The following is a 25,840-nucleotide window of genomic DNA, read 5'->3' on the forward strand; positions in this document are numbered from 1 at the left end:
AGACCCCAGAGACGGGCATGAGACACTAAGGCTGCTGCTGCCGCCACCGAGAAGCCTGTGTGTGAACACAGGTCACTCTCCACACCGCCCTTCCCGGGAGCCTGTGCAGCCCGCCACTGCCAGGGTCCGGGGATCCGGGGACAACTTCCCCGGGAGAATGCACAGCGCACCTCAGGCTGGTGCAACGTCACGGCGGCCTCTGCCGCCGCAGGCTCGCCCCGCACTCCTTACCCCTCCCTCCCCCCGGCCTGAGAGAGCCAGAGCCCCCGAATCAGCTGCTCCTTTAACCCTGTCCTGTCTGAGCGAAGAACAGACGCCCTCAGGCGACCTACGCGCAGAGGTGGGGCCAAATCCAAAGCTGAACCCTGGGAGCTGTGTGAACAAAGAAGAGAAAGGGAAATCTCTCCCAGCAGCCTCAGGAGCAGCGGATTAAATCTCCACAATCAACTTGATGTACCCTGCATCTGTGGAATACCTGAATAGACAACGAATCATTCCAAATTGAGGAGGTGGACTTTGGGAGCAAGATATATTATTTTTTCCCCTTTTCCTCTTTTTGTGAGTGTGTATGTGTATGCTTCTGTGTGAGATTTTGTCTGTTTAGCTTTGCTTTCACCATTTGTCCTAGGGTTCTGACCGTCTGGGTTTTTTTTTTCTTTTTTTTTACTTTAAACAAATTTTTTTCTTAATAATTATTTTTTATTTTAATAACTTTATTTTATCTTTATTTTATCCTCTTTCTTTCTTTTTTTCTATTATTTCTCCCTTTTATTCTGAGCCGTGTGGAGGACAGGCTCTTGGTGTTCCAGCGAGGAGTCAGGGCTGTGCCACTGAGGTGGGAGAGCCAACTTCAGGACACTGGTCCACAAGAGACCTCCCAGCTCCACATAATATCAAACGGCGAAAATCTCCCAGAGATCTCCATCTCAACACCAGCACCCAGCTTCACTCAACGACCAGCAAGCTACAGTGCTGGACACCCTATGCCAAACAACTAGCAAGACAGGAACACAGCCCCACCCATTAGCAAAGAGGCTACGTAAAATCATAATAAGGCCACAGACACCCCAAAACAAACCACCAGACGTGGACCTGCTCACCAGAAAGACAAGATCCAGCCTCATCCACCAGAACACAGGCACTAGTCCCCTCCACCAGGAAACCTACACAACCCACTGAACCAACCTTAGCCACTGGGGACAGACACCAAAAACAACGGGAACTATGAACCTGCAGCCTGCAAAAAGGAGACCCCAAACACAGTAAGATAAGCAAAATGAGAAGACAGAAAAACACACAGCAGATGAAGGAGCAAGATAAAAACCCACCAGACCTAACAAGTGAAGAGGAAATAGGCAGTCTACCTGAAAAAGAATTCAGAATAATGATAGTAAAGATGATCCAAAATCTTGGAAATAGAATAGAGAAAATGCAAGAAACATTTAACAACGACCTAGAAGAACTAAAGAAGAAACAAGCAACAATGAACAACACAATAAATGAAATAAAAAATACTCTAGAAGGGATCAATAGCAGAATAACTGAGGCAGAAGAACGGATAATTGACCTGGAAGATAAAATAGTGGAAATAACGACTGCAGAGCAGAATAAAGAAACAGGAATGAAAAGAACTGAGGACAGTCTCAGAGACCTCTGGGACAACATTAAACGCACCAACATTCGAATTATAGGGGTCCCAGAAGAAGAAGAGAAAAAGAAAGGGACTGAGAAAATATTTGAAGCGATTATAGTTGAAAACTTCTCTAATATGGGAAAGGAAATAGTTAATCAAGTCCAGGAAGCACAGAGAGTCCCATACAGGATAAATCCAAGGAGAAACACGCCAAGACACATATTAAGCAAACTATCAAAAATTAAATACAAAGAAAACATATTAAAAGCAGCAAGGGAAAAACAACAAATAGCAAGAACTGATTTGTAAGCCATAGCTCAGGGACTAAGATGATTTGATCCTTTCTCTATCAACAGGTCTTTGCATAGTCCATACAGTCATCATTAAAGAGACTCATATTTTTATACCATAAAATACTCTGAGTCTTTGATCTCATTCGGCACATCATACTTCTCTTTTATTCAGTTGTTAACTTTCGCAAGTCTTAAGCATTCAGATATTGATTACTCTGCTCATCCACTTGGTAGATCAAGGAGTTTCATCCACGTATCCTCAAGATATTTCTGACTTGCAGTTAGTTCTCGTTTCCTACATTAGACTTGAGTTACACACACATCTTTTAATTCATTAGGCCACTGCACATTCTTGTTTAAATTGCATTTCCTTTTCTTCTTAATTGGCTTCATGGCTCTCTAAATAATTATAGTATTGAGATGCATTGGAATATTATCATTTTACTTATTTAAATGAGTTAATTGCATTCAAATTAACTATTTGATTGAGCTAAATAGTGAAAACATTCCATCCACTGGTTTATGCTCAGGTGCCTTGTAATTATGATCAAAATCTGTAATCTTGGCTATCTTATTCTACTCTTTGCTCTGTTGCAGTGTTACAGCTCAACTTTTGAGTAAACTTAATAATTAAAGCTTTTGGAAATGCAAAGTGGTCTGCATCAGGAGTAGTTTATATATGGCCATTTTTGTATGTGGATGGATGCGTGCATGTTTTGGAAGATGAAGAAGTCAAGCATATAACATTTCTGGGTTTATGTCAAGATGTGCTTCTTTCAGGGGTTGAATGAGACCTATATGATTCTCAGGGATATCAAGTTCTATCTTTGATCCAATTTTCCAGCAATTTTCTGTGGAATTTTATCATCAGTTTCCTACCACCACCACACTTGTGGAAGTTCACAGATTCAGGGTAGAAACTTAATATTGTAAGGATGTTTCAAAGAAGGCAAGTACAAGTGATGCCAATTAAAAATAGAAAAAAAACAACCCTGAGAAATTCCACCAGGATTCTAAAGCAATTCTAAAGAGGATACCAAAAGTACATAAAATCGTATGTGACACATAGGAGACCCTCATTACATATTTGTTTAGTGAATGAATAACTCGAAAAGTAAGAACTCTTGACATAGGAGTCTAACTTATTTAGGCTGAATTAAAGTTAGTGATTAGAGGTGGGTATATCTTCTTCTTTTAATTTGACATCAGTATCATCAACTCAGCACCTTCCTTAGGGCCCCCACAACTTCTTTGTTCCTAAGACCATAAATCAGAGGATTTAGCAAAGGTGTGAGAGTAGGGCCAAGTACAGGGAGGACCTGGTCCAGCTTGGGATTATGATAGGAACTAGGCCTCATGTAGACCACCATGGCAGGGCCATAATAGAGGCACACTACAGTCAAGTGGGAAAAGCAAGTGGCTAAGGCTTTGTCCCTTCCCTCTGGGGATTTCATGTGGAGGATGGCAAGGAAGATGAGAGCATAAGAGAACATGATAAGGGACAAGGGGATGAGGAGCACCACAATGCTTGTCACTATCACAGCCTTCTCATAGGCAGAGACGTCTTCACAGGCCAATTTTAGAATGGCCATGACCTCACAGAGGAAATGGGAAATCTCTCTGGAACCACAGATGGGGAAATGCATGGTGTAGGCCGTGTGTGTGAGTGATGTAAGGGCGCCCCCAGCCCAGGAGATGGCAGCCATCTGCAGACAGACCTTCTGGCTCATGATGAGGGCGTATCTCAGAGGGTTACAGATGGCCACATACCGGTCATAGGACATGAGGGTGATGAGGATGCACTCAGCAATTCCTAGAGTCAGGAAGAAGAAGAACTGAGTCCCACAGGCCACTCGTGATATGTTTCTCCTCCCAGAGAAGAAATTGGTTGCCATCTTGGGTACTGTGCTAGAGACTAACATCATGTCCATGAGAGCTAGTTGGCTGAGCAGGAAGTACATGGGCATGTGGAGGTGAGAATCCACGGAGATCAGGAGAATTAGGACAAAGTTCAAAGTCAGAGCCACAGTGTAAATCACAAGCATAGCACCAATAAAAAATCTGATATGTTTCATATCCAGGAAAAGGCCTAGGAGGATGAAATCAGCTCCTGAGGTTTCATTTCTTTTATCCATGCCTATGCTTTGTTGTAAACAATTAAATAACAGAAGGAAAACATAGCAAGATATTATGAACTGCTACAAACAATGGATTTAATCCTTCAAACCCCTTTCCTCTCTCATCTTTAACCAGGATCCATTAGATAGTGCAAACATGTTAAAGAGGCATTTGCAATTTTCATAGGCTTTAACCTGATTTCTGTCTCCCTACACTCTTATTCTCAGGAAAGAGTCACTGGTCACAGAAATTACTGCACACTGCTATAGCCAAGTGGCCCAAGTCCTGGAGAAGGGGGATGGGTCACAAAGATGGTGGTACCTCAGGGGAAGCCCTTCAAAGATAAGTTCTCCTGCAACCTTTTCTCCCTCAAATTTTGATTTCCAGGTTCAAATAGAACTTATTTTAACCTAACACCTCAGATGATTATGATGTTCCCAATCACAAGGACTGTGTTTGGGAAGAAGTTTAATTATCTCCATCAAGGGACTAAGAGAGAAAATCAGTTGTCTCACATTATACTGTTATTTCACGTCAGAGAAAGAACTTGTTCAACTTGTACATTGCCTTCCTCACTGATTATTTTTGTGTTAATAGTTTATTATATTTTATGTCTTGCTGTTTTCTACTAATTTAAGTTTTAACATTCTATTCAACAAGGCTTTAAAATATTTCATAACAGAGAAATAAGTATTATTTCTTTAAATTCAAGTTCTTTGGGTATAAACATCACCCATGTTGTTTTCATGTTATTTATTTAATTTTTTTATTAATTGATATTGGAATATAGTTGCTTTACAGTGTTGTGTTAGTTTCTGCTGTACAGCAAAGTGAATCAGTTATATGTATACAGCATCCACTCTTTTTTAGATTCACTTCCCATCTAGGTCACCACAGAGCACTGAGTAGAGCTCCCTGTGCTGTACAGTAGGTTCTCATTAGTTATCTGTTTTATATATAGTAGTGTATATATGTACATCCATGATTTAGCTTACGAATTCCACTAACTACAGACTATGCAAAACTGTGCATAAACTTCTCCTTGGGCTGAGTAAGAGGTATTTCAAATGAACATATCTTAAAAATAACTCTAGATTTCTTCATCCCAACCTTTCCTTTTTCTAGTCTTTTCATTTTATTTTATTTATTTATTTATTTTGCGGTACGCGGGCCTCTCACCTCTGTGGCCTCTCCCGTTGCGGAGCACAGGCTCCGGACGCGCAGGCTCAGCGGCCATGGCTCATGGGCCCAGCCCCTCCGCGGCATGTGGGATCTTCCCGGACCGGGGCACGAACCCACGTCCCCTGCATCGGCAGGTGGACTCTCAACCACTGCGCCACCAGGGAAGCCCTAGTCTTTTCATTTTAGTCAAATTCAGGACCATTCATCCATTGCACAGGACCAGTTCCTAGGGGTTATCTTTGACTCTTTTTTCCTCATTTCCCCCTCTCTATCCAGCACATTCATGTGTCCTGCTGGTGTACATTGAAAAATATGACCATAATGTGTCATTTATGTCATTGTCACACTATATCAAGCCACTGACACCCTGGCCTGACTCTGTGCCAAAAATAGTACTTGTTCTTAGAATCTCATTTTATTTATTTATTTATGTTATGGAAGTCTGGACTTTTCAGTGATTGAAGTGATCTTGGGATCACCCAGTCTGCCTTTATTCTTTTATGCATGAAGAGACTGAGGCTCATAGAGACTCAGAGACTTGTTTCAAGTTACCCAAAATGGTGGTCTAGAAGGCACAGTATCCAGCACACAGCTTTTAATCGTTTTCTAGACCTCTTTCAACATAGTCATTTTAGTTATTCACATCTGCATCCATGATGATAAATGCTCTAAACGGACATACAGTGGCAGTCTCATGTAGAGGGACTATAAATGGAAGGGTACACAAGACTGCATATGACAAAAACATGGATCACCCAGAATACAGATTATGTAACTATACTCTCTGTATTACCGATTCATGGTATTTGCAATGTCTGAACTGATATACTTTCAAGTAATTTATTTACAAAGTTTTATGCATGGCACATTTCTGAAATTATTCTTGTGTGTTTTTTAAAAGGGCAGATTCAGCTATACAGGGTTGAATGAGAAAAAAGATCCTGTAATTTTACATATCATTTTATTATTTCAGGATATGCCCAGAATTGGTGTGTTAAGCATTTTTATAATCATTCATTTTTTACCTTTCATTAAACGTTAGTCTACAGAGCAGTGGGATGGGTGAAGAGCTTCTGCAGGGTCAATGCCTGTGAGCACACCATCTGGAGAGAGAGTGCTCTTTGGTCAAAGCTATAGCTAGTCATAATGATACTGATTCCCACTGTCACCAATGCCTTTCTTTGACGTAGGACATTTATGTTGCTGTAATGTGAGTACAGACCCTTACTTTCTACCTCAGAAAACATTGACATGAAGAACAGTCAAAGCCTTGAATATGTTGTTTGATTTTAAGGCACCAGGGAGTATATACTCTAATGATTGCCTCACTGGCTGATACATATATGCTTGACCTTCACAGCATTGTAAAATAGGTCAAGTTTATCATGCCACACTTCCCCCAAAACAGTGTCTCTTAACTTGGTGCCTGGTGCCCTCTGACATTCTGGCACCATTCTCCTTATGACACTTTGTTTGTGGTGGGGCTTTCTAAACACCTCTCCCCAACCTCTGCTGAGATGGATCTGCTTTTTGATCTGAAATACTCAAAGACATAAATGTGGTGCTACTTCTGCTGTGGTCAAAGCTGACTCTTGGGCAAGGCATTTGGGGCAGAACATGACATTTCTCCAATCACAGTGCAATCACCGTCTTAGCCCTCCTCACCTTTCATTCTTTAATGCCTAGTTGCTCCTTTAATCTTCGGTCCATCACCTACTTGCTCACCTACTTACTACTTTCCCCACCAGTAAAGTCTCCCACACACACTGGGAGACTTTCTCTTCTTCACTACTCCACACTCACGTTCCGTAATGCTGCCTTCTCAGATTATCACCAACCACATTCCCTGTCTGTAAGATTACAGAAAAGTGCTTTATCTGTGATTTGCTCTCATTACTGTTCCTCATACTCTTTCTTCCTGGGTTGCCCTGCCTCAGAATGAAAAAAAAAAAAAATCTCATTTTCATTTATCTCCTGGTGGCTCAAAGTAAGAGAGTAGAATGTAGGAAAAGTCAAAGAATTAGTTCAGGGCTTCCCTGGTGGCGCAGTGGTTGAGAGTCCGCCTGCCGATGCAGGGGACACGGGTTCGTGCCCCGGTCCGGGAAGATCCCACGTGCTGAGGAGCAGCTGGGCACGTGAGCCATGGCTGCTGAGCCTGCGCGTCCGGAGCCTGTGCTCCGCAGCGGGAGAGACCACAACAGTGAGAGGCCCGCATACCGCAAAAAAAAAAAAAAAAAAAAAAAAAAAGAATTAGTTCAGTTTCTTTTACTTAGATGCAACTGCCTCTCCTTAGAGATGTGAAATCTTAACAGAGGAATCTATAGTTTCCCTTTCTTTCTTGGAGAATTCTGCCTGTTTGATTTTGTTGAGTGATCAACAAAACATCACTGCTCTGGGAAAAAATGTAAAAACAGATCAATCTCTACCCAATTAATTGCTATGATCATGAGGAATAAGGAATTTATTACCCCTCATCTGGTTTCATGATAGTCATCAAAGCAATCCACTGTGGTCTCCTTCTGCTCCTTTCTGTTCTCCTTTACAAAACTAGGTTTATGACCGATTGACAAAAAAATTCTCCTGGTGCATTGTAATTATCTTTATATTGAAGACTTTGCTTTGAAGAAAATATTTCCTCACTTCTCACTCACCTCTGTCCTTTAGTTGAGTCCTTTCAACTGTCTATTATCTCTTCTGGATCATGTTCATTTTCCAAATATTGAACATTCAGGTAAACAGGAATAAAAACTTCATGATGTCTGTTGCTCTACAAAATAAAGGAACTGTAGGATTGGTGGTGTTTTTCTCAGGCACCTGTTTCTTCTTCAAAGTATGGTGTTTGCTTTGTCTCAGGGAGCAAAATATATCATTTAATTCTGTTTACCCTTAAGGAATTGAGGGACAAGAATCATTAAGTAGCCACTCAGTGATAAAATATTTGCTCCAATTCAAGGTTTCTTAAATGCATTAACCGAAGTACTGGAAGGCAGGGTTCTTATTTGACATACATATTTCTGGGTCTTACCCTGCACCTACTGAGTGAGAATTTCTGGGAGTGGGGTCCTAGTAGAAGTACTTTAAATAAACACCAAAATGCTCATACTGTAGATTAACTTTTGAAACTCAAGGACATAATTTTTTCTGTCCTGTTTAATCTCCAGTCTCTAGAACAAATGTTATATTTTATGAGTGATTTAGTTGACCTCTGAATGAGAACCAAAGGCTGATCTCCTTTGAAATTACATTTAAAAGTTTACCTGTGTAGCTTTCCATTTACCAAGGTTTTTTCCTATAAGTTTATGCCATTCTCATGGCAGCCCTGTGAGGAATGCCATTCCAATTTTAAATATGAGGAAAAGTAGATGCAACAATGGTGACTCATCCCAGGCTACAACAAGGTAAAAGACATGCTGCTACTGAATTGTAATAAATACAATTAGTGGATCATTTATAGATTCTTAAATTTCTTAGAGAAACTCCATTCTCTTTTCTTTTAAATTTGGAGTAAATAACCATAATCTTTCTTCAAACTATCCTTTCTGGTCTCTTGGGGGAAGCCATTTCAAATTTCTGTAATTCTTAATTCTATACTCATATCTGTTTTCTCCCTACATCGCTATCGCTACATACTTAACTATGTTTACTATTAGTTTTATTTTTTTTTAAACACAGACAGTGGCCTGAATTATAGGTGCTTTCAGCCCTTTGTCCCATCATCCCAAGTATTCTAGCTTCTCAGCATTAAGAGGGAAGTGAGAGAGCCTATATTCATTGCTATCACCACCTAGAAAGTAAAGAGGAAGTCTCATTAAACCTGATATTCAAGCAGACAGGTGTTCAGGCTTTCCTGTTACCAACTGGAGAATGCTTTTGCTTGATGGTGAAGAAATCATCCCATATGAAAATTCCAGGAGTGAAAGACTCTTTAGTGGAGAGGAGAGATGCAAGCCAGCTTCTCAAGTTCAGGTCTGCCAATATCAATTCATACCCTCTTGTGACCATTTGCCTTGTGTGACCCATGGGGCTTTATCTCCCTAGGTATTTCCTGCCTGTAATTAGTTCAGAAGGACTTGAGCCCAGTGGGAATTGTTTCTTACAGTTATAGTTAATTGTCAAACTTTAAAAGTCAAAAATAAACCAATAATCATACATAACTTGTCTGGATCCCAATGCTCTAATTCACTTTAAGTCATACCATGCTGTGAGGCATGTTCAGCTCTCTATGTCCCCAGAGCTGAGCATCCTTGTAGTGTGAAGGGTATGGCATTTATATCTGAAATAAGGACCTTCTTGACCGGGGCAATGCTCAGTCAAGAACCCACTATATCTCTCCAGGATAGGTGGGCCAGTGTTCATTGTTATAAATAAATAAAAGGTTCAGAGTGGTGAGTGAAGCTTAAATTTAGATTTATTTTACATAATTGAGGAAATATGGGCTGTACATGAGTTTTCTGGAGGAAATATTCTCTTAGGCTTTAATTAACAAGTCCTTGGAGAATTAGAATTGAATGCTGTAAAACAATCTCTAAAGAGAATTAGCCACTCTTAGAAGCACTCTCTTTCCTCAGTCTCCCTTGAATCACATTTCTCAGGTTTTATGGGTCTTGAATTTTGGTACAATTCAGAATTCACCTTATTGTCATTTATATTATTCAGTCAACCTTTGATGGGCTCCTTTGGTAAGTTAATTCTATCAGTCAGAGGCAAGGTCAACTATGGCTTTGAAAACTTACCCATTTGATCATAATATAAGCTAATTAACTTTATTCTGTAGAATATCAATGCACATAATATATGCCATATATGCCTGACCCAACTGTCAACCTATTAAATGTGAGCTAATGTTTCAAGGGTCTGATGGCAGACAACCCAACACAACACTGAAATGTATATTTTAAAATCATCACTCATACCTTCCTAATGACAGAATAATTTTCTGTACTAGATTTCCCTTGCTTTCATTTCAAATAATTACATTAATAATTCAAAATAAGCAAATATATAAAGGATAATTTGAAAGATTAACATATGGTATCGGTGGAAGAAAGAGTTGTGGCAAAAAGATCAACTGAATCCTCCAAGAATGAGTAGTAGGGGGAGAGGAATTTAGGGAAATATATTCTCATGAATGCAACATATAAACTTTTTTTTTTCAATCTACCTTGGTGTAATATTATGAGAAACTATTTAAGGAGACAGATGTTATTGAGACTTAGAAGGGTCAAATTCATGCTGCGTTTATACTGTCTTGCCTTTACACTTGAGCAAGAGAAAGCCCTGGCCTGTGGCCCATAAAAGGACTTCACTTACCATAATAATTAAACACAAATGCTGTTTTTTCTAGTCTGATGAGAAAGTTGTTAAAAATTTGGCACTAGGTTGAACAAACAGAAATTACTGGGTAGGGACTTAGAAGCAGAGTTTTCCTCTTTTAGGCTATTTTGAGAGAACTCTTAATTTTTTGTATTAATCAGATTGTGTATTAAATAGACTGCTTCAATGGAATCTTCAACTTGATGTGGGCCATATCCCTGATTATAGGAAACACATTCTCTGTTCTCTGCCATTAGCAATATGGTGATGTAATTAATTAATTAATTAATACGCAAAATATTAATTCATTCACTCATTCATCAAAGGAAAATTTGTTATGTGTCTACTTTGTATCAAGCCTGGTGTTACAAAATTGATATAAAGCAATAAAAGGCTCAGGATGTTAATATTCAAGAATATGAAATGAATCTAGACTAGGGATAAAGGGAGGTATATTCATAATTATAATAAAACATAATACTCTAGTGATGTAGCCAGAAACCCACAGTGTCTTCTATGAAAATCCAAAGAATGCTCTGCAAAATTAGCTAAGCTATAATTGAGGTGAGATGTAATCTAGGTAAATTTTCCACAGGAAGATCCCAGGTTGTCTTTTCTGGTGGTTGAAGGATGGGTAAATATACTAGGTGAAGCAGGGGAGAGTTAAGGACAGTAGGGACCAAGAGAATATCATGTCAGGTGCCATCTAGGTGTCTCTACCCTCCCTAGAAATCTAATTAGTGAATGAAAGGAGTGGGTGTTAAAACAATAGAGAACTTATCAAAATTTAGGCTTCAACCTTGTATCAGCTAGGGTCCCAGCATAAAAGGATGGCAAACTCAAGTTAAAATAATTCAAGATCGTGTTAGTACAGGAAATGCTTACAAATGTGGAACGATGAAGGCAAGCTATAGAAAAACTAGAATGGATAGTGCAGTACATCAAAGGGCAAAAAGAAGAAAAGACTGCTGGAATCAGAAGATCAGAGTCAAGTTGAAAGGATGTCTCAAAATGAGCAGTGGTCTCTGAGGTGAGAGAGGTTGAAGTGTAGAGGTCTTGATTGAAATCAAAGTTAAGTTTTTATCATCTTTAAATAGACTATTATCACTATAGTATGTTTTAGGTAAGCCTTATGGTAACCACAAAGGAAAGCCTAGTAGATCCACAAAAGATTAAGAGAAGGAAAAAAAAAATTTACCATTACAAAAATGTCAACAAATCACAGAGGAGAACAGCAAAAAGGGAAGAAAAGGAACTATGAAACAGTCAGAAATAATTAACAAAATGCTAATAGTAAGTTCTTTCCAATCAATAATTACTTTAAATAAAATAAAAATTTCCAATCAAAAGACACAGAATGACTGAATAGATTAAAGAAGAAAACAGGAACTAACGATATGCTGCCTAAAAGAGATTCACTTTATTAAGGTCACACATAAACTACAAGTGAAGGAATGGGAAAAGATATTCCATAAAATGATAAAAAAAAGAGAGCAGGGGTGACCCTACTTAGAGCAGATAAAATAGACTTTCATTAAAAATTTGTCACTAGAGACAAAGAAGGTTACTATATACTGATGAAGGGGTCAATTCATTGAGCAAATATAATGATAGTAAATATATATGCACCCAACACTGGAGCACATAAATATATAAAGTGAATAGTATTTATATATTGTAGCAATATTTTTTGGCTCTGCCTCCTCAGGCAAAAGAAATAAAAGCAAAAATAAACAAATGGGACCGAGTTAAACTTAAAAGCTTTTGTCTTTTGGTTTTTATTTATTTCTTTATTTGGCCTCACTGGGTCTTAGTTGCAGCACACAGGACCTTTGTTGTGGTGTGTCGGATCTTTAAGTTGCAGCATGAGGAAACTCAGTTGTGGCATGCAGGATCTAGTTCCCTGAACAGCAATCGAACCTGGGCCCCCTGCACTGGGAGCATGGAGTCTTAACCACTGGACCATCAGGGAAGCCCCTTAAAAGATTTTGGATGCAAAGGAAACCACTGACAAAACGAAAAGACAGCCTACTGAATGGGAGAAAATACTTGCAAATGATATTATTGATAAGGGTATATACAAACAGCTGATAGGACAACATCAAAATAACAAACCACCCGGGGCTTCCCTGGTGGCGCAGTGGTTGAGAGTCTGCCTGCCAATGCAGGGGACACGGGTTCAAGCCCTGGTCTGGGAAGATCCCACGTGCCACGGAGCAGCTGGGCCCGTGAGCTACAAATACTGAGCTCTGCGCGTCTGGAGTCTGTGCTCCGCAGCAAGAGAGGCCGGCGACAGTGAGAGGCCCGCGCACCGCGATGAAGAGTGGCCCCCGCTTGCCACAACTAGAGAAAGCCCTCGCACAGAAACGAAGACCCAACACAGCCAAAAATAAATAAATGAATAAATAAATTTAAAAAAAAAAAAAAAAAAAAAAAAAAAAAATTATAAAAAAAAAAAAATAACAAACCACCCTATTAAAAAATGGGCAGAAGACCTGAATAGACATTTTTCCAAAGAGGACATGCAGATGGCCAACAGGCACATGAAAAGATGCTCAACTTTGCTAATCATCAGGGAAATGCAAATCAAAACCACTGTGAGAGAGGTTGAGTCAGGTTGGCAGAATAGGAGGAACTGGGGTTCACTTTTCCTCACAGGTATATCAAGAATACATCTACCAGTGGAACAATTCACACAGAGCACCTGCTAAACACTAGCAGAGGACCTATGACACCTAAAAGGACAAGAAAAGGTCCCCGTATAACCAGGTAAGACGAAAGAGAGAAAGGGAAGAAAAAGAAAAAGGAAACAAGATGGGACCCACACCCTTGGTGTGAGGTGGGGGGGGTGCTGAAGGAAAGGAGAGGTTATGGCATCCAGGAAGGCCCCCTCACTGGTGGCGAAATTTGCTGAAATAGAGGAGGGCTTTGGGGGCTATCGGAAGAAAGTGCAGTGGCTGGTCAGTGGTCAGGACAGAGTGAGACTTGCACTCACGGTCTGTGCCACAGCCCTGTGCACCCCAGCCTGAGATGGGTATCCACCAATGCTGGCAGGGGCTGTTTGCTGAAGCGTGGAGTTAAGAGAGTGGACCTGGGGAGAGGACTGGTGTTGGCTGCATGGAGACAGCCTGAAGGGATGGAAGTGAGGAGCTCAGCTGTGCAGAAACAGCCTGAGGGGATGGGAGCAAGGAGCTCTGCAGGTGGGAATGCTCCTGGAGGAAGTGCAGACTGCCTTGGAAGCGAGGTGCCATTGCTGAGTGGCGAGCAAGGGGTAGGGCCGCTATTACAACCTATCTTCCCACATGCCAGTCCCTATCTCTGTGGGCACTGGGAAGGACTCCCAACAGAGCAAGTGCATGCGCCCCAGTCATTGCCGCCTTGCCCCCCTCATGCCTGAATGAGTGCATGTGCCCCAGTCTGTTTCAGCTTCCTACTGGCTCCTGCCTCCAGGGGAACTACAGGGGGCTCCCATCAGAGTGAGCGTGCACGTCCCAGTCATGGCCAGCTTATCCCTCTCTTGCCTGAGCAAGCACGCGCGCCCCAATTTGTCACCTCCTCTTGCCCCTCCCACCTAACTGAGCAAGCATGTGCCAGTCAGCCACTGCTTTTGCCTGCTCTCGCCTGGGCAGGGAACAGACACCTGAGGCAGGGCCCACATGCAGAGGTGGGGCCAAAACCAATGCTGAGATCCAGGGGCTGTGGAGCTAAGGAAGAGGAATAGAAATCTCTCCTTGCAGCCGCACAAACTATGGATTAAATCTCTGCAATCAGCTTGGTAAACCCTGCGTCTGTGGAATATCTGAATGGACAACAGCGCTCCCACAACTGAGACCAGTCAAGCTTTAGCAGCTATGGACTTTGAGGGCAAGTACATGCAGGAGTTGGGACAAGTCAGAGTATGACCTGCCCTGACAGTGCCCACAGCAGGTCCAGAGACCTACCTAGAGGTATTGGAGGGACTCCTGGGGAGGCGGGGTTGGCTGTGGCTCGTGGTGGGGGCAAGGACACTGACAGTGGAGGCGCCAGTGAAATATTTTGGTTTTGTTGTTTCATTCTGTTGTTGTTGTTTTATTTTTAAATTATTTATTATTTCTTTTTAAAAATTTAATATATTTTTATAGTTTTATTTTACTGTTTTGTGGGGCTTTTTTTGGCTTTGTTTTTTTTTTGTTGTTTATTCTCATTTCTGTTTTTTGTTTTGTTTTTATCTTTTTATTCTTTTTTTGATCGTTTTTGTGTGTTTCTTTTATATTTTTTTTTTTTAGCTTGCTTTCTGTTTTTGTTTTGTTTTTGTTAGATCTGTCTTGTTTTCATTTTTGGATTCTTTTGTTTGTTTGGGTTTTTTTTAATTTTTATTTTATTTTACATTTTTTATACAGCAGGTTCCTATTAGTTATCTATTTTATACATATTAGTGTATATATGTCAATCCCAATCTCCCAATTCATACCACCACCAACACCCGCCCACACTTTCCCCCCTTGGTGTCCATATGTTTCTCCTATACATCTGTGTCTCTATTTCTGCCTTGCAAACTGGTTCATCTGTACCATATTTCTAGATTCCACATATACATTAATATACGATATTTGTTTTTCTCTTTCTGACTTACTTCACTCTGTATGACAGTCTCTAGGCCCATCCACATCTCTACAAATGTATATATGTACCACATCTTCTTTATCCATCTGTCTGTCAATGGGCATTTAGGTTGCTTCCATTACCTGGCTACTGTAAATAGTGCTGCAATGAACATTGGGGTGCATGTGTCTTTTTGAATTATGTTTTTCCCTGGGTATATGCCCAGTAATGGGATTGCTGAGTCATATGGTAATTGTACTTTTAGTTTCTTAAGGAACCTCCATACTGTTCTCCATAGTGGTTGTATCAATTGACATTCCCACCAACAGTGCAAGAAGGTTCCCTTTTCTCCACACCCTCTCCAGCATTTGCTGTTTGTAGATTTTTTTTTTTTTTTTTTTTTTTTTTGGTACGCGGGCCTCTCACTGTTGTGGCCTCTCCCATTGTGGGGCACAGGCTCCGGACGCGCAGGCTCAGCTGCCATGGCTCACGGGCCCAGCCGCTCCGCGGCATGTGGGATCTTCCCGGACCGGGGCATGAACCTGTGTCCCCTGCATCGGCAGGCGGACTCTCAACCACTGCGCCACCAGGGAAGCCCTGTAGATTTTTTGATGATGCCCATTCTAACTGGTGTGAGGTGATACCTCATTGTAGTTTTGATTTGCATTTCTCTAATAATTAGTGATGTTGAGCATCTTTTCATGTGCCTCATGGCAATCTGTATGACTTCTTTGGAGAAATGTCTACTTAGGTCCTCTGCCCATTTTTTGATTGGGTTGTTTGTTTTTTTAATATTGAGCTGCATGAGCTATTTATATATTTTGGAGATTAATCCTTTGTCCATTGATTCATTTACAAATATTTTCTCCCATTCTGAAGGTTGTCTTTTCGTTTTGCTTATAGTTTCCTTTGCAGTGCAAAACCTTCTAAGTTTCATTAGGTCCCATTTTTTTATTTTGTTTTTATTTCCATTACTTTAGGAGGTGGGTCAAAAATGATCTTGCTATGATTTATGCCAAAGAGTGTTCTTCCGTGTTTTCCTCTAAGAGTTTTATAGTGTTTGGTCTTACATTTAGGTCTTTAATCCATTTTGAGTTTATTTTTGTGTATGGTGTTAGGGACTGTTCTAATTTCATTCTTTTACATGTTGCTGTCCAGGTTTCCCAGCACCACTTATTGAAGAGACTGTCTTTACTCCATTGTATATCCTTGCCTCCTTTGTCATAGATTAGTTGACCATAGGTACATGGGCTTATCTCTGGGTTTTCTGTCCTGTTCCATTGATGGATATTTCTGTTTTTGTGCCAGTACCATATTGTCTTGATTACTATAGCTTTGTAGTATAGTCTGAAATCAGGAAGTCTGATTCCTCCAGCTCCGTTTTTTCCCCTCAAGATTGCTTTGGCTATTTTGGGTCTTTTGTGTCTCCATACATATTATAATATTTTTTGTTCTAGTTCTGTGAAAAATGCCATTGGTAATTTGATAGGGGTTGCATTGAATCTGTAGATTGCTTTGGGTAGTATAGTCATTTTCAAAATATTGATTCTTCCAATCCAAGAACATGGCATATCTCTCCATCTGTTTGTGTCATATTTGATTTCTTTCATCAGTGTCTTATAGTTTTTCTGAGTACAGGTCTTTTACCTCCTTAGGAAGGTTTATTCCTAGGTATTTTATTATTTTTGCAGCAATGGTGAATGGGATTGTTTCCTTAATTTCTTTATCTGATATTTTGTTGTTAGTGTATAGGAATGCAAGAGATTCCTGTGCATTAATTTTCTATCCTGCAACTTTACCAAATTCGTTGATTAGTTCTAGTAGTTTTCTGGTAGCATCTTTAGGATTATCTATGTATGATATCATGTCATCTGCAAACAGTGACAGTCTTAATTCTTCTTTTCCTATTTGTATTCCATTTATTTCTTTCTCTTCTCTGATTGCTGTGGCTAGGACTTCCAAAGTTAAGTTGAATAATAGTGGTGAGCATGGACATTCTTGTCTTGTTCCTGATCTTAGAGGAAATGATTTGAGTTTTTCTATATTGAGAACGATGTTTCATGTGGGTTTGTCATATATGGCCTTTATTATGTTGAAGCAGGTTCCCTCCATACCCTCTTTCTGGAAAGTTTTCATCAAAAATTTGTATTGAATTTTGTCAAGTTTTTTGTGCATCTATTGAGATGATGGTTTTTATTCTTCAGTTTGTTAATATGTTGTATCACATTGACTGATTTGCATATATTGAAAAATCCTTGAATCCCTGGGATAAATCCCAGTTGATAATGGTGTATGATCCTTTTAATATTCTGTTGGATTCTGTTTGCTAGTATTTTGTTGAGGATTTTTGCATCTATATTCATCAGTGATATTGGTCTGTAGTTTTCCTTTTTGTAGTATCTTTGTCTGGTTTTGGTATAGGATGATGGTGGCCTTGTAGAATGAATTTGGGAGTGTCCCTTCCTCTACAAAATTTTGGAAGAGCTTGAGAAGGATGCGTGTTACCTCTTCCCTAAATGTTTGATAGAATTCACCTGTGAAGCCATCTGGTCCTGGACTTTTGTTTGTTGGAAGATTTTTAATCACAGTTTCACTTTCATTACTTGTGATTGGTCTGTTCATATTTTCTATTTCTTCCTGGTTCAATCTTGGGAGGTTACACCTTTCTAAGAATTTGTCCATTTCTTCTAGTTGTCCATTTTATTGGTGTAGTGTTGCTTGTAGTAGTCTCTAATGATGCTTTGTACTTCTGCAGTGTCCATTGTAACTTCTCCTTTTTCATTTCTAATTTTATTGATTTGAGTCTTCTCCCTCTTTTTCTTGATGAGTCTGGCTAAAGGTTTAGCAATTTTGTTCATCTTCTCAAAGAACCAGGTTTTAGTTTTATTGATCTTTGCTATTGTTTTGTTTCTATTTCATTTATTTCTGCTCTGATCTTTATGATTTCTTTCCTTCTACTAACTTTGGGGTGTTTTGTTTTTTGTTGTTCTTTCTCTAGTTCATTTAGGTGTAAGATTTAGATTGCTTGAGATTTTTCTTTTTTCTTGAGGTAGGATTGTATTGCTATAAAATTCCCTCTTAGAACTGCTTTTTCTGCATCCCATAGGTTTTGGATTGTCATGTTTTCATTGTCATTTTTCTCTAGGTATTTCTGATTTCTTCAGTTACCTCTTGGTTATTTAGTAACATATTGTGTAGCCTCCAAGTGTTTGTGTTTTTTACCTTTTCTTCCCTGTAATTTATTTCTAATCTCATAGCATTGTGGTCAGAAAAGATGCTTGATATGATTTCAATTTTGTTAAATTTACCAAGGCTTGATTTGTAACCCAAGATGTGATCTAACCTGGAGAATGTTCCATGTGCATTTGAGAAGAAAGTGTAATCTGCTGTTTTTGGATGGAATGTCCTATAAATATCAATTAAATCTATCTGGTCTATTGTGTCATTTAAAGCTTGTGTTTCCTTATTAATTTTCTGTCTGGATGATCTGTCCATTGGTATAAGTGAAGTGTTAAAGTCCCCCACTACTATTGTGTTACTGTTGATTTCCTCTTTTATAACTGTTAGCATTTGCCTTATGCATTGAGCTTCTCTTATGTTGGGTACATATGTATTTTATAATTGTTATATCTTCTTCTTGGATTGATACCTTGATCATTATTTAGTGTACATCCTTGTCTCTTGTAATAGTCTTTATTTTAAAGTCTCTTTATCTGATATGAGTACTGCTACTCCAGCTTTCTTTTGATTTCCATTTGCATGGAATATCTTCTTCCATCCTCTCACTTTCAGTCTGTGTGTGTCCCTGGTCTGAAGTGGGTCACTTGTAGACAACATAAATATGGGTCTTGTTTTTCTATGCATTCAAGGAGCCTGTGTCTTTTGGTTGGAACATTTAATCCATTCACATTTAAGGTAATTATCAATATGTATGTTCCTATTACCATTTTGTTCATTGGTTTGGGTTTGGTTTTTGTAGGTCCTTTTCTTCTCTTGTGTTTCCCACTTAGAGAAGTTTCTTTAGCAACTGTTGTAGAGCTGCTTTGGTGATGCTGAATTCTTTTAGCTTTGCTTGTCTATAAAACTTTTGATTACTACATCAAATCTGAATGAGATGTTTTCCAGGTAGAATAATCTTGGTTGTAGGTTCTTCCTTTTCATCACTTTAAATGTATTGTGTACTCCCTTCTGGCTTGTAGAATTTATGCTGAGAAATCAGCTAATAACCTTATGGGAATTCCATTGTATGTTATTTGTCATTTTCCCCTTGTTGCTTTTAATAATTTTTCTTTGTCTTTAATTTTTGTCATTTTGATTACTATATGTTTCAGCATGTTTCTTCTTGGGTTTATCCTGCCTAGGACTCTGCAATTCCTGGACTTAGGTGGGTATTTCCTTTCCCATGTTAGGGAAGTTTTCGACTCTAATCTCTTCAAATATCTTCTCTGGCTTTTCTCTCTCTCTTCTGCTTCTGGGATCCCTATAATGTGAATGTTGTTGCATTTAATGTTGTCTCAGTAAAACTTGAATCTGATTCTCTGTTGTTGGGTGGGGCTGAGTTCCCTCCCTGTTGGTTGTTTGGCCTGAGGTGACACAGCACTGGAGCCTACAGGTTCTTTGGTGAGGTTAATGGTCGACTCCAGGAGGGTTCACTCCAAGAAGTACTTCTCAGAACTTCTGCTGCCTGTGTCCTTGTCCCCATGGTGAGCCACAGCCAACCCCCACCTTTGCAGGAGACCCTCCAACACTAGAAGGTAGGTCTGGTTCAGTCTCCTATGGGGTACTTTCCTTCCCCCTGGGTCCTGATGTGCACACTACTTTGTGCATGCCCTCCACGAGTGGAGTCTCTGTTCCCCCCAGTCCTATCAAAGTCCTGCAATCAAATTCCACTAGCCTTCAAAGTCTGATTTTCTGAGAATTCCTTCTCCCTTTGCCAGACCTCCAAGTTGGGAAGCCTGATGTGGGGCTCAGAACCTTCACTCCAGTGGGTGGACTTCTGTGGTATAATTGTTCTCCAGCTTGTGAGTCACCCACCCAATGGTTATGGGATTTGATTTTATTGTGATTGCACCCCTCCTACCATCTCACTGTGTCTTCTCCTTTGTCTTTGGGTGTGGGGTATTTTTTGTGTGTGAGTTACACTGTCTTCCTGTGGGTGATTGTTCAGCAGTTAGTTGTGATTCTGGTGCTCTTGCGAGAGGGATTTTTTCCTTGTTTACTTTGTGTTTTTTGTTTGTTTTTTCATTGATTTTTTTGGAGTATAGTTGCTTTACAGTATTGTGTTAGTTTCTGCTGTACGGAAAATTGGATCAGCTATATATATATATATATATATATATATATATATATATCCCCTCTTCTTTGGATTTCCTTCCCATCTAGGTCACCACAGAGCATTGAGTACAGTTCCCTATGCTATACAGTAGGTTCACATTAGTTATCTATTTTATACAAAGTAGTGTATATATGTCAATCTCAATCTCCCAATTCATCTTGCCACCCCCCTCCCCCAGTATCCGTCTGTCCATTCTCTAGGTCTGTGTCTCTATTTCTGCTTTTCAAATAAGTTCAATTGCATCATTTTTCTATATTCAACATGTAAGCAATATTATATTATATTTGTTTTTCTCTTTGTGACTTAGGTTTTATTTTTATCATTTGCCTTGGGTTTTGTTTGTCTGTTTTCTTCCCTCCCCCCTTCTTTTGATCATACTGTGTGGCTTGTGGGGGTCTTGGTTCCTCGACCACAGTACGGGCCTGAGCCCCCAGTGTGGGAGCTCTGAGTCCAGGACTCTGGATCTCCAGAGAATTCCTGGATGCAGGGAATATTAAATGGTGTGAGCTCTCCTGGAGGTATCCATCTCAACACCAAGACCTGGCTCCACCCGAGTGCAGGCTCCAGTGCTGTACACCTCATGCCAAACAACAGCAAGACAGGAAACAGCCCCACCCATCAGGAGACAGACTGCCTAAAGTTGTGCTAAGCTCACAGACACCCCAAAATACACCACCTTACATGGCCCTGCCCATCAGAGGGACAAGACTCAGCTCCACCTCCCAGAGTGCGGGGACCAGTCCCTCCCACCACGAAGCCTACACAAGTACGTGGACCAATCTCACTCACCAGGGGGCAGACACCAGAAGCAAGAGGAACTATGACCCTGCAGCCTGCGGAAAGGAGACCACAAAGACAGTAAGTTAGACAAAAGGAGATGACAGAGAAATATGCTGCAGATGAAGGAGCAAGGTAAAAACCCACAAGACCAAATAAATGAAGAGGAAATAGGCAACCTACCTGAAAAAGAATTCAGAGTAATGGTAATAAAGATGATCCAAGATCTCAGAAATAGAATGGAGTCACGGATTGAGAAGATACAAGAAATATTTACCAAGGACCTAGAAGAACTAAAGAACAAACAAACAGTGATGAACCACATAATAACTGCAATGAAAAATACACTAGAAGGAATCCATAGCAGAATAACTGAGGCAGAAGAATGGATAAGTGAGCTGGAAGATAGACTGCTGGAAATCACTGTCACTGAACAGAATAAAGAAAAAGAATGAAAAGAAATGAGGACAGTCTCACAGACCTCTTGGACAACACTGAATGCACCAATATTTGAATCATAGGGGTCCCAGAAGAAGAAGAGAAAGAGAAAGGGTCTGAGAAAATATTTGAGGAGATTATAATCAGAAACTTCCTTAACATGGGAAAGAAAATAGTCACCCAAGTCCAGGAAGCACAGAGAATCCCATACAGGATAAACCCAAGAAGGAACTCAGCAAGACACATATTAATCAAACTCAGAAAAGTTAAATACTAAGAAAAAATATTAAAAGCAACAAGGGAAAAGCAACAAATAACATACAAGGGAATCCCAATAAGGTTATTAGCTGATTTTTCAGCAGAAAGTCTGCAGGCCAGAAGGGTGCGGCAGGATTTATTTAAAGTGATGAAAGGAAAAAACCACAACCAAGATTACTCTACCCAGCAAGGATCTCATTCAGATTTGACAGAGAAATCAAAAGCTTTACAGAAAAACAAAAGCTAAGAGAATTCAGCATCACCAAATCAGCTCTACAAAAGATGCTAGCAGGGAACACAAGAGAAGAAAAAAACCTACATAAACAAACCCAAAACAATTAAGAAAATGGTAATAGGAACGTACATATCAATAATTACCTTAAATGTAAATGGATTAAATGTTCCCACCAAAAGTCACAGGATAGCTGAATGGATACAAAAACAAGACCTATATATATGCTGTCTACAGGAGACCCACTTCAAACCTAGGGACACATACAGACTGAAAGTTAGGGGATGGAAAAAGATATTCCATGGAAATGGAAATCAAAAAATGCTGGAGTGGCAATACTCATATCAAACAAAATAGACTTTAAAATTAAGACTGTTACAAGAAACAAGGAAGGATGCTACATAATGATCAAGAGATCAATCCAAAAAGAAGACAAAATAATGGTAAATATATATGCACCCAACATAGGAGCACCCCAATATATAAGGCAAATGCTAACAGCCACAAAAGGGGAAATCAACAGTAACACAATAACAGTGGGGAATTTTAACACCCCACTTACACCAATGGATAGATTATCCAGACAGAAAACTAATAAGGAAACATAAGCCTAAATGACACATTAGACCAGATAGATTTAATTCGTATTTATAGGACATTCTATCTGAAATCATCAGAATACAATTTCTTCTCAAGTGCACATGGAACATTCTCCAGGATAGATCACATCTTGGGTCACAAATCAAGCCTCATTAAATTTAAGAAAATTGAAATCATATCAAGCATCTTTTCTGACCACAATGCTATGAGATTAGAAATCAATTACAGGAAAATAAAAACTGTAAGAGACACCAACAGGTGGAGCCTAAACAATATATTACTAAACAACCAATGTACTTATATGAATTGTCTAATTATAAAAATGTAACAAACTTAGCAAAAAAAAAGAAACCCTACAAAGAAAAGATCAGGATTAGATGGTTTCACAGTTAAATTCTACCAATTACAAAAATGCCAGTCTCTCTAAAACTCTTCCAAAATTAAAGATAATAGAACATTCTTACTCATTTTAGCAAGTCAGCATTACCCTGATACAAAACCAAGAGAATGACACTATTGCAAGAAAGAAATACTATGGGCCAATATCCTTAATTAATATAGATGCAAAAATTTTCAATAAAATACTAGCAAACTGAATTTAACAACACACTAAAAGGATTATATGCAATGATCAAGTGAGATTATTCCAAGGATGCAAGAATGATTTCTGGAAATCAATAAATGTGATATACAACATTAATAGAGTGAAATATAAAAATCATGTGATCTTCTCAATAGATGCAGAGAAAGCATATTTAAAAATTCAAAATTTTGTCAGGATAAAAACTCTCAACAAAGTTGGTATGGAAAAACACACCTCAACATAACAGGCAATATATGACAAGCCTACAGCTGACATCATACTCAAAAAAGTGAAAGACTGAAATCTTTTCCTCTATGATCAAGAACAAGAGAAGGGTGCTTACTGGCACCACTCTAATTCAACATGGTACTGGAAGTCCTAGCTAGAGCAGTTAGGAAATACAAAGAAATAAATTCATCCATATCAGAAAGAAAGAATTAAAATGTCCTCTTTTGCAGATGAAAGGACCTTATATATAGAAAACTGTAAAGACTCCACAAAAAACCTGTTGGATCTAATAAAGAAATTCAATAAATTTTCAGGATATAAAATCGACATATGAAAATTCAGTTGCATTTCAATACATTAACAATGAACTATCTGAAAAGGAAATAAAGAAAACAATTCTATTTACAATACATTGAAAATAATAAAACAGGAATTAATTTAACCAAGAGTAAAAAAAAATACAATAAGACATTGGTAAAAGAAATAGAAAAAGACACAAATAAATTAAAAAATATCTTGTATTCATAGATTGAAAGAGTTAATATTGTAAAAATGTCTATACTACTAAAAGTCAACTATAGAGTCAATAAAATGCCCATCAAAAACCTAGAGTCTGTCATACAGAGTGAAGTAAGTCAGAAAGAGAAAGACAAATACTGTATGCTAACACATATATATGGAATTTAAGAAAAAAAAAGTCATGAAGAACCTAGGGGTAAGACAGGAATAAAGACACAGACCTACTAGAGAATGGACTTGAGGATATGGGGAGGGGGAAGGGTAAGCTGTGACAAAGTGAGAGAGTGGCACGGACATATATACACTACCAAATGTAAAATAGATAGCTAGTGGGAAGCAGTCGCATAGCACAGGGAGATCAGCTCAGTGCTTTGTGACCACCTAGAGGGGTGGGATAGGGAGGGTGGGAGGGAGGGAGACGCAAGAGGGAAGAGATATGGGAACATATGTATATGTATAACTGATTCACTTTGTTATAAAGCAGAAATTAACAAAAAAAATTTTTTAAAAAGAAAGAGCCAATTGTGAATTCATAGTATATTACAAGTTTAGTTTTTTAAAACCCCTGAGAAAAAGAGCAGGAGACATATGCAATGAAAGCACACAGACTGAGTCACTCCAGAGACAATGAAGGAAGAAAGGGTTTTTACTTAGACCTATACCTAATTTACTCTTGGATTCTGATTTAAAAGGCTACTCCTGATATCATACCTCTGCTTTAAAAAACAGAAAGGCTCCACACCATCCAGTGAATCAAGTGAAAATTTCAAAGCAGAGTATTTCAGAGCTATGACAGTCTGGATCTAATCTACTTTCACCATCTTATTGCCAACAGTAGCAACCCTGTGGGCACCCTGTGCTTCAGCCAAATTTGAATAGTCAATGTTTCTTCAACATCTTGTTCCCTCTGATCCACTAGTACTTTGAACTGTGAAAGGATTTGCTCACTTCCTACTCACACTACTGTTATATATACTTAATACATTATATCTCCCTCAGGAAACTGTGAGCTCCCTAAAAGTAGGAACTCCTCTTAATTCACCATGCTACATATTCCACCATACCCATTCCAGGGCAGAAAGCCCAGCATAGACAATGTTTACTTACAAATACTGAAACGAAAGATCAGGAATAGAAATTAAGGAAACAATCCCATTTACCATCACATCAAAAAGAATAAAATACCTAGGAGTAAATCTACCTAAGGAGACAAAAGACCTGTACTCTGAAAACTATAAGATGCTGATGAAAGAAATTGAAGATGACACAAACAGATGGAAAGATATACCATGTTCTTGGATTGAAAGAATCAATATTATCAAAAAGGCTATACTACCCAAGGCAATCTACAGATTCGATGCAATCCCTATCAAATTACCAATGGACCCAGGTGTGGAGACAACACAAAGAGTGCGGTGAGGAGCATCACTATGTGGATGAGGGCCAAGTGACAGGAGATCAGGTCACTAGGCTTAGACCCGCGATGCAGGATGAGTATGAGAATGTGGAAGAGAAGGAGGAAAGCATTGGCTGAGACTCCAAACCCACACTGGAAAAAAAACCCCAGCATTTTTAATGACAACATAAGTGGAGACTGATGTTCTTAATGGCATAGAGGAAATGTGTTTTGTGTATATGCAAATAATAATAAACCTCATATTATCAAGGTTCTTTCTTCAGTAGTTAAATCACCACAATTATCAGGTTTGTTTCCCCTAATTATTCTCGATTAACCCTAACTACCTCATAC

At 39.1% G+C, this 25,840-nt stretch overlaps 1 protein-coding gene across 1 annotated transcript; it reads right to left on the minus strand.

The window, feature by feature from the left end:
- Positions 1–3,042: 3,042 nt before the first annotated feature.
- On the minus strand, positions 3,043–4,165 carry LOC116752004 (olfactory receptor 56-like). Its single transcript, XM_032628559.1, has one exon. The coding sequence runs from the start codon at positions 4,059–4,061 to the stop codon at positions 3,141–3,143; it is 921 nt and encodes a 306-aa protein (XP_032484450.1). The 5' UTR covers positions 4,062–4,165; the 3' UTR covers positions 3,043–3,140.
- Between the last annotated feature and the right edge of the window lie 21,675 nt (positions 4,166–25,840).

The sequence above is a fragment of the Phocoena sinus genome, chromosome 3, assembly GCF_008692025.1.
Source record: "Phocoena sinus isolate mPhoSin1 chromosome 3, mPhoSin1.pri, whole genome shotgun sequence".
NCBI classification, from domain to species: domain Eukaryota; kingdom Metazoa; phylum Chordata; class Mammalia; order Artiodactyla; family Phocoenidae; genus Phocoena; species Phocoena sinus.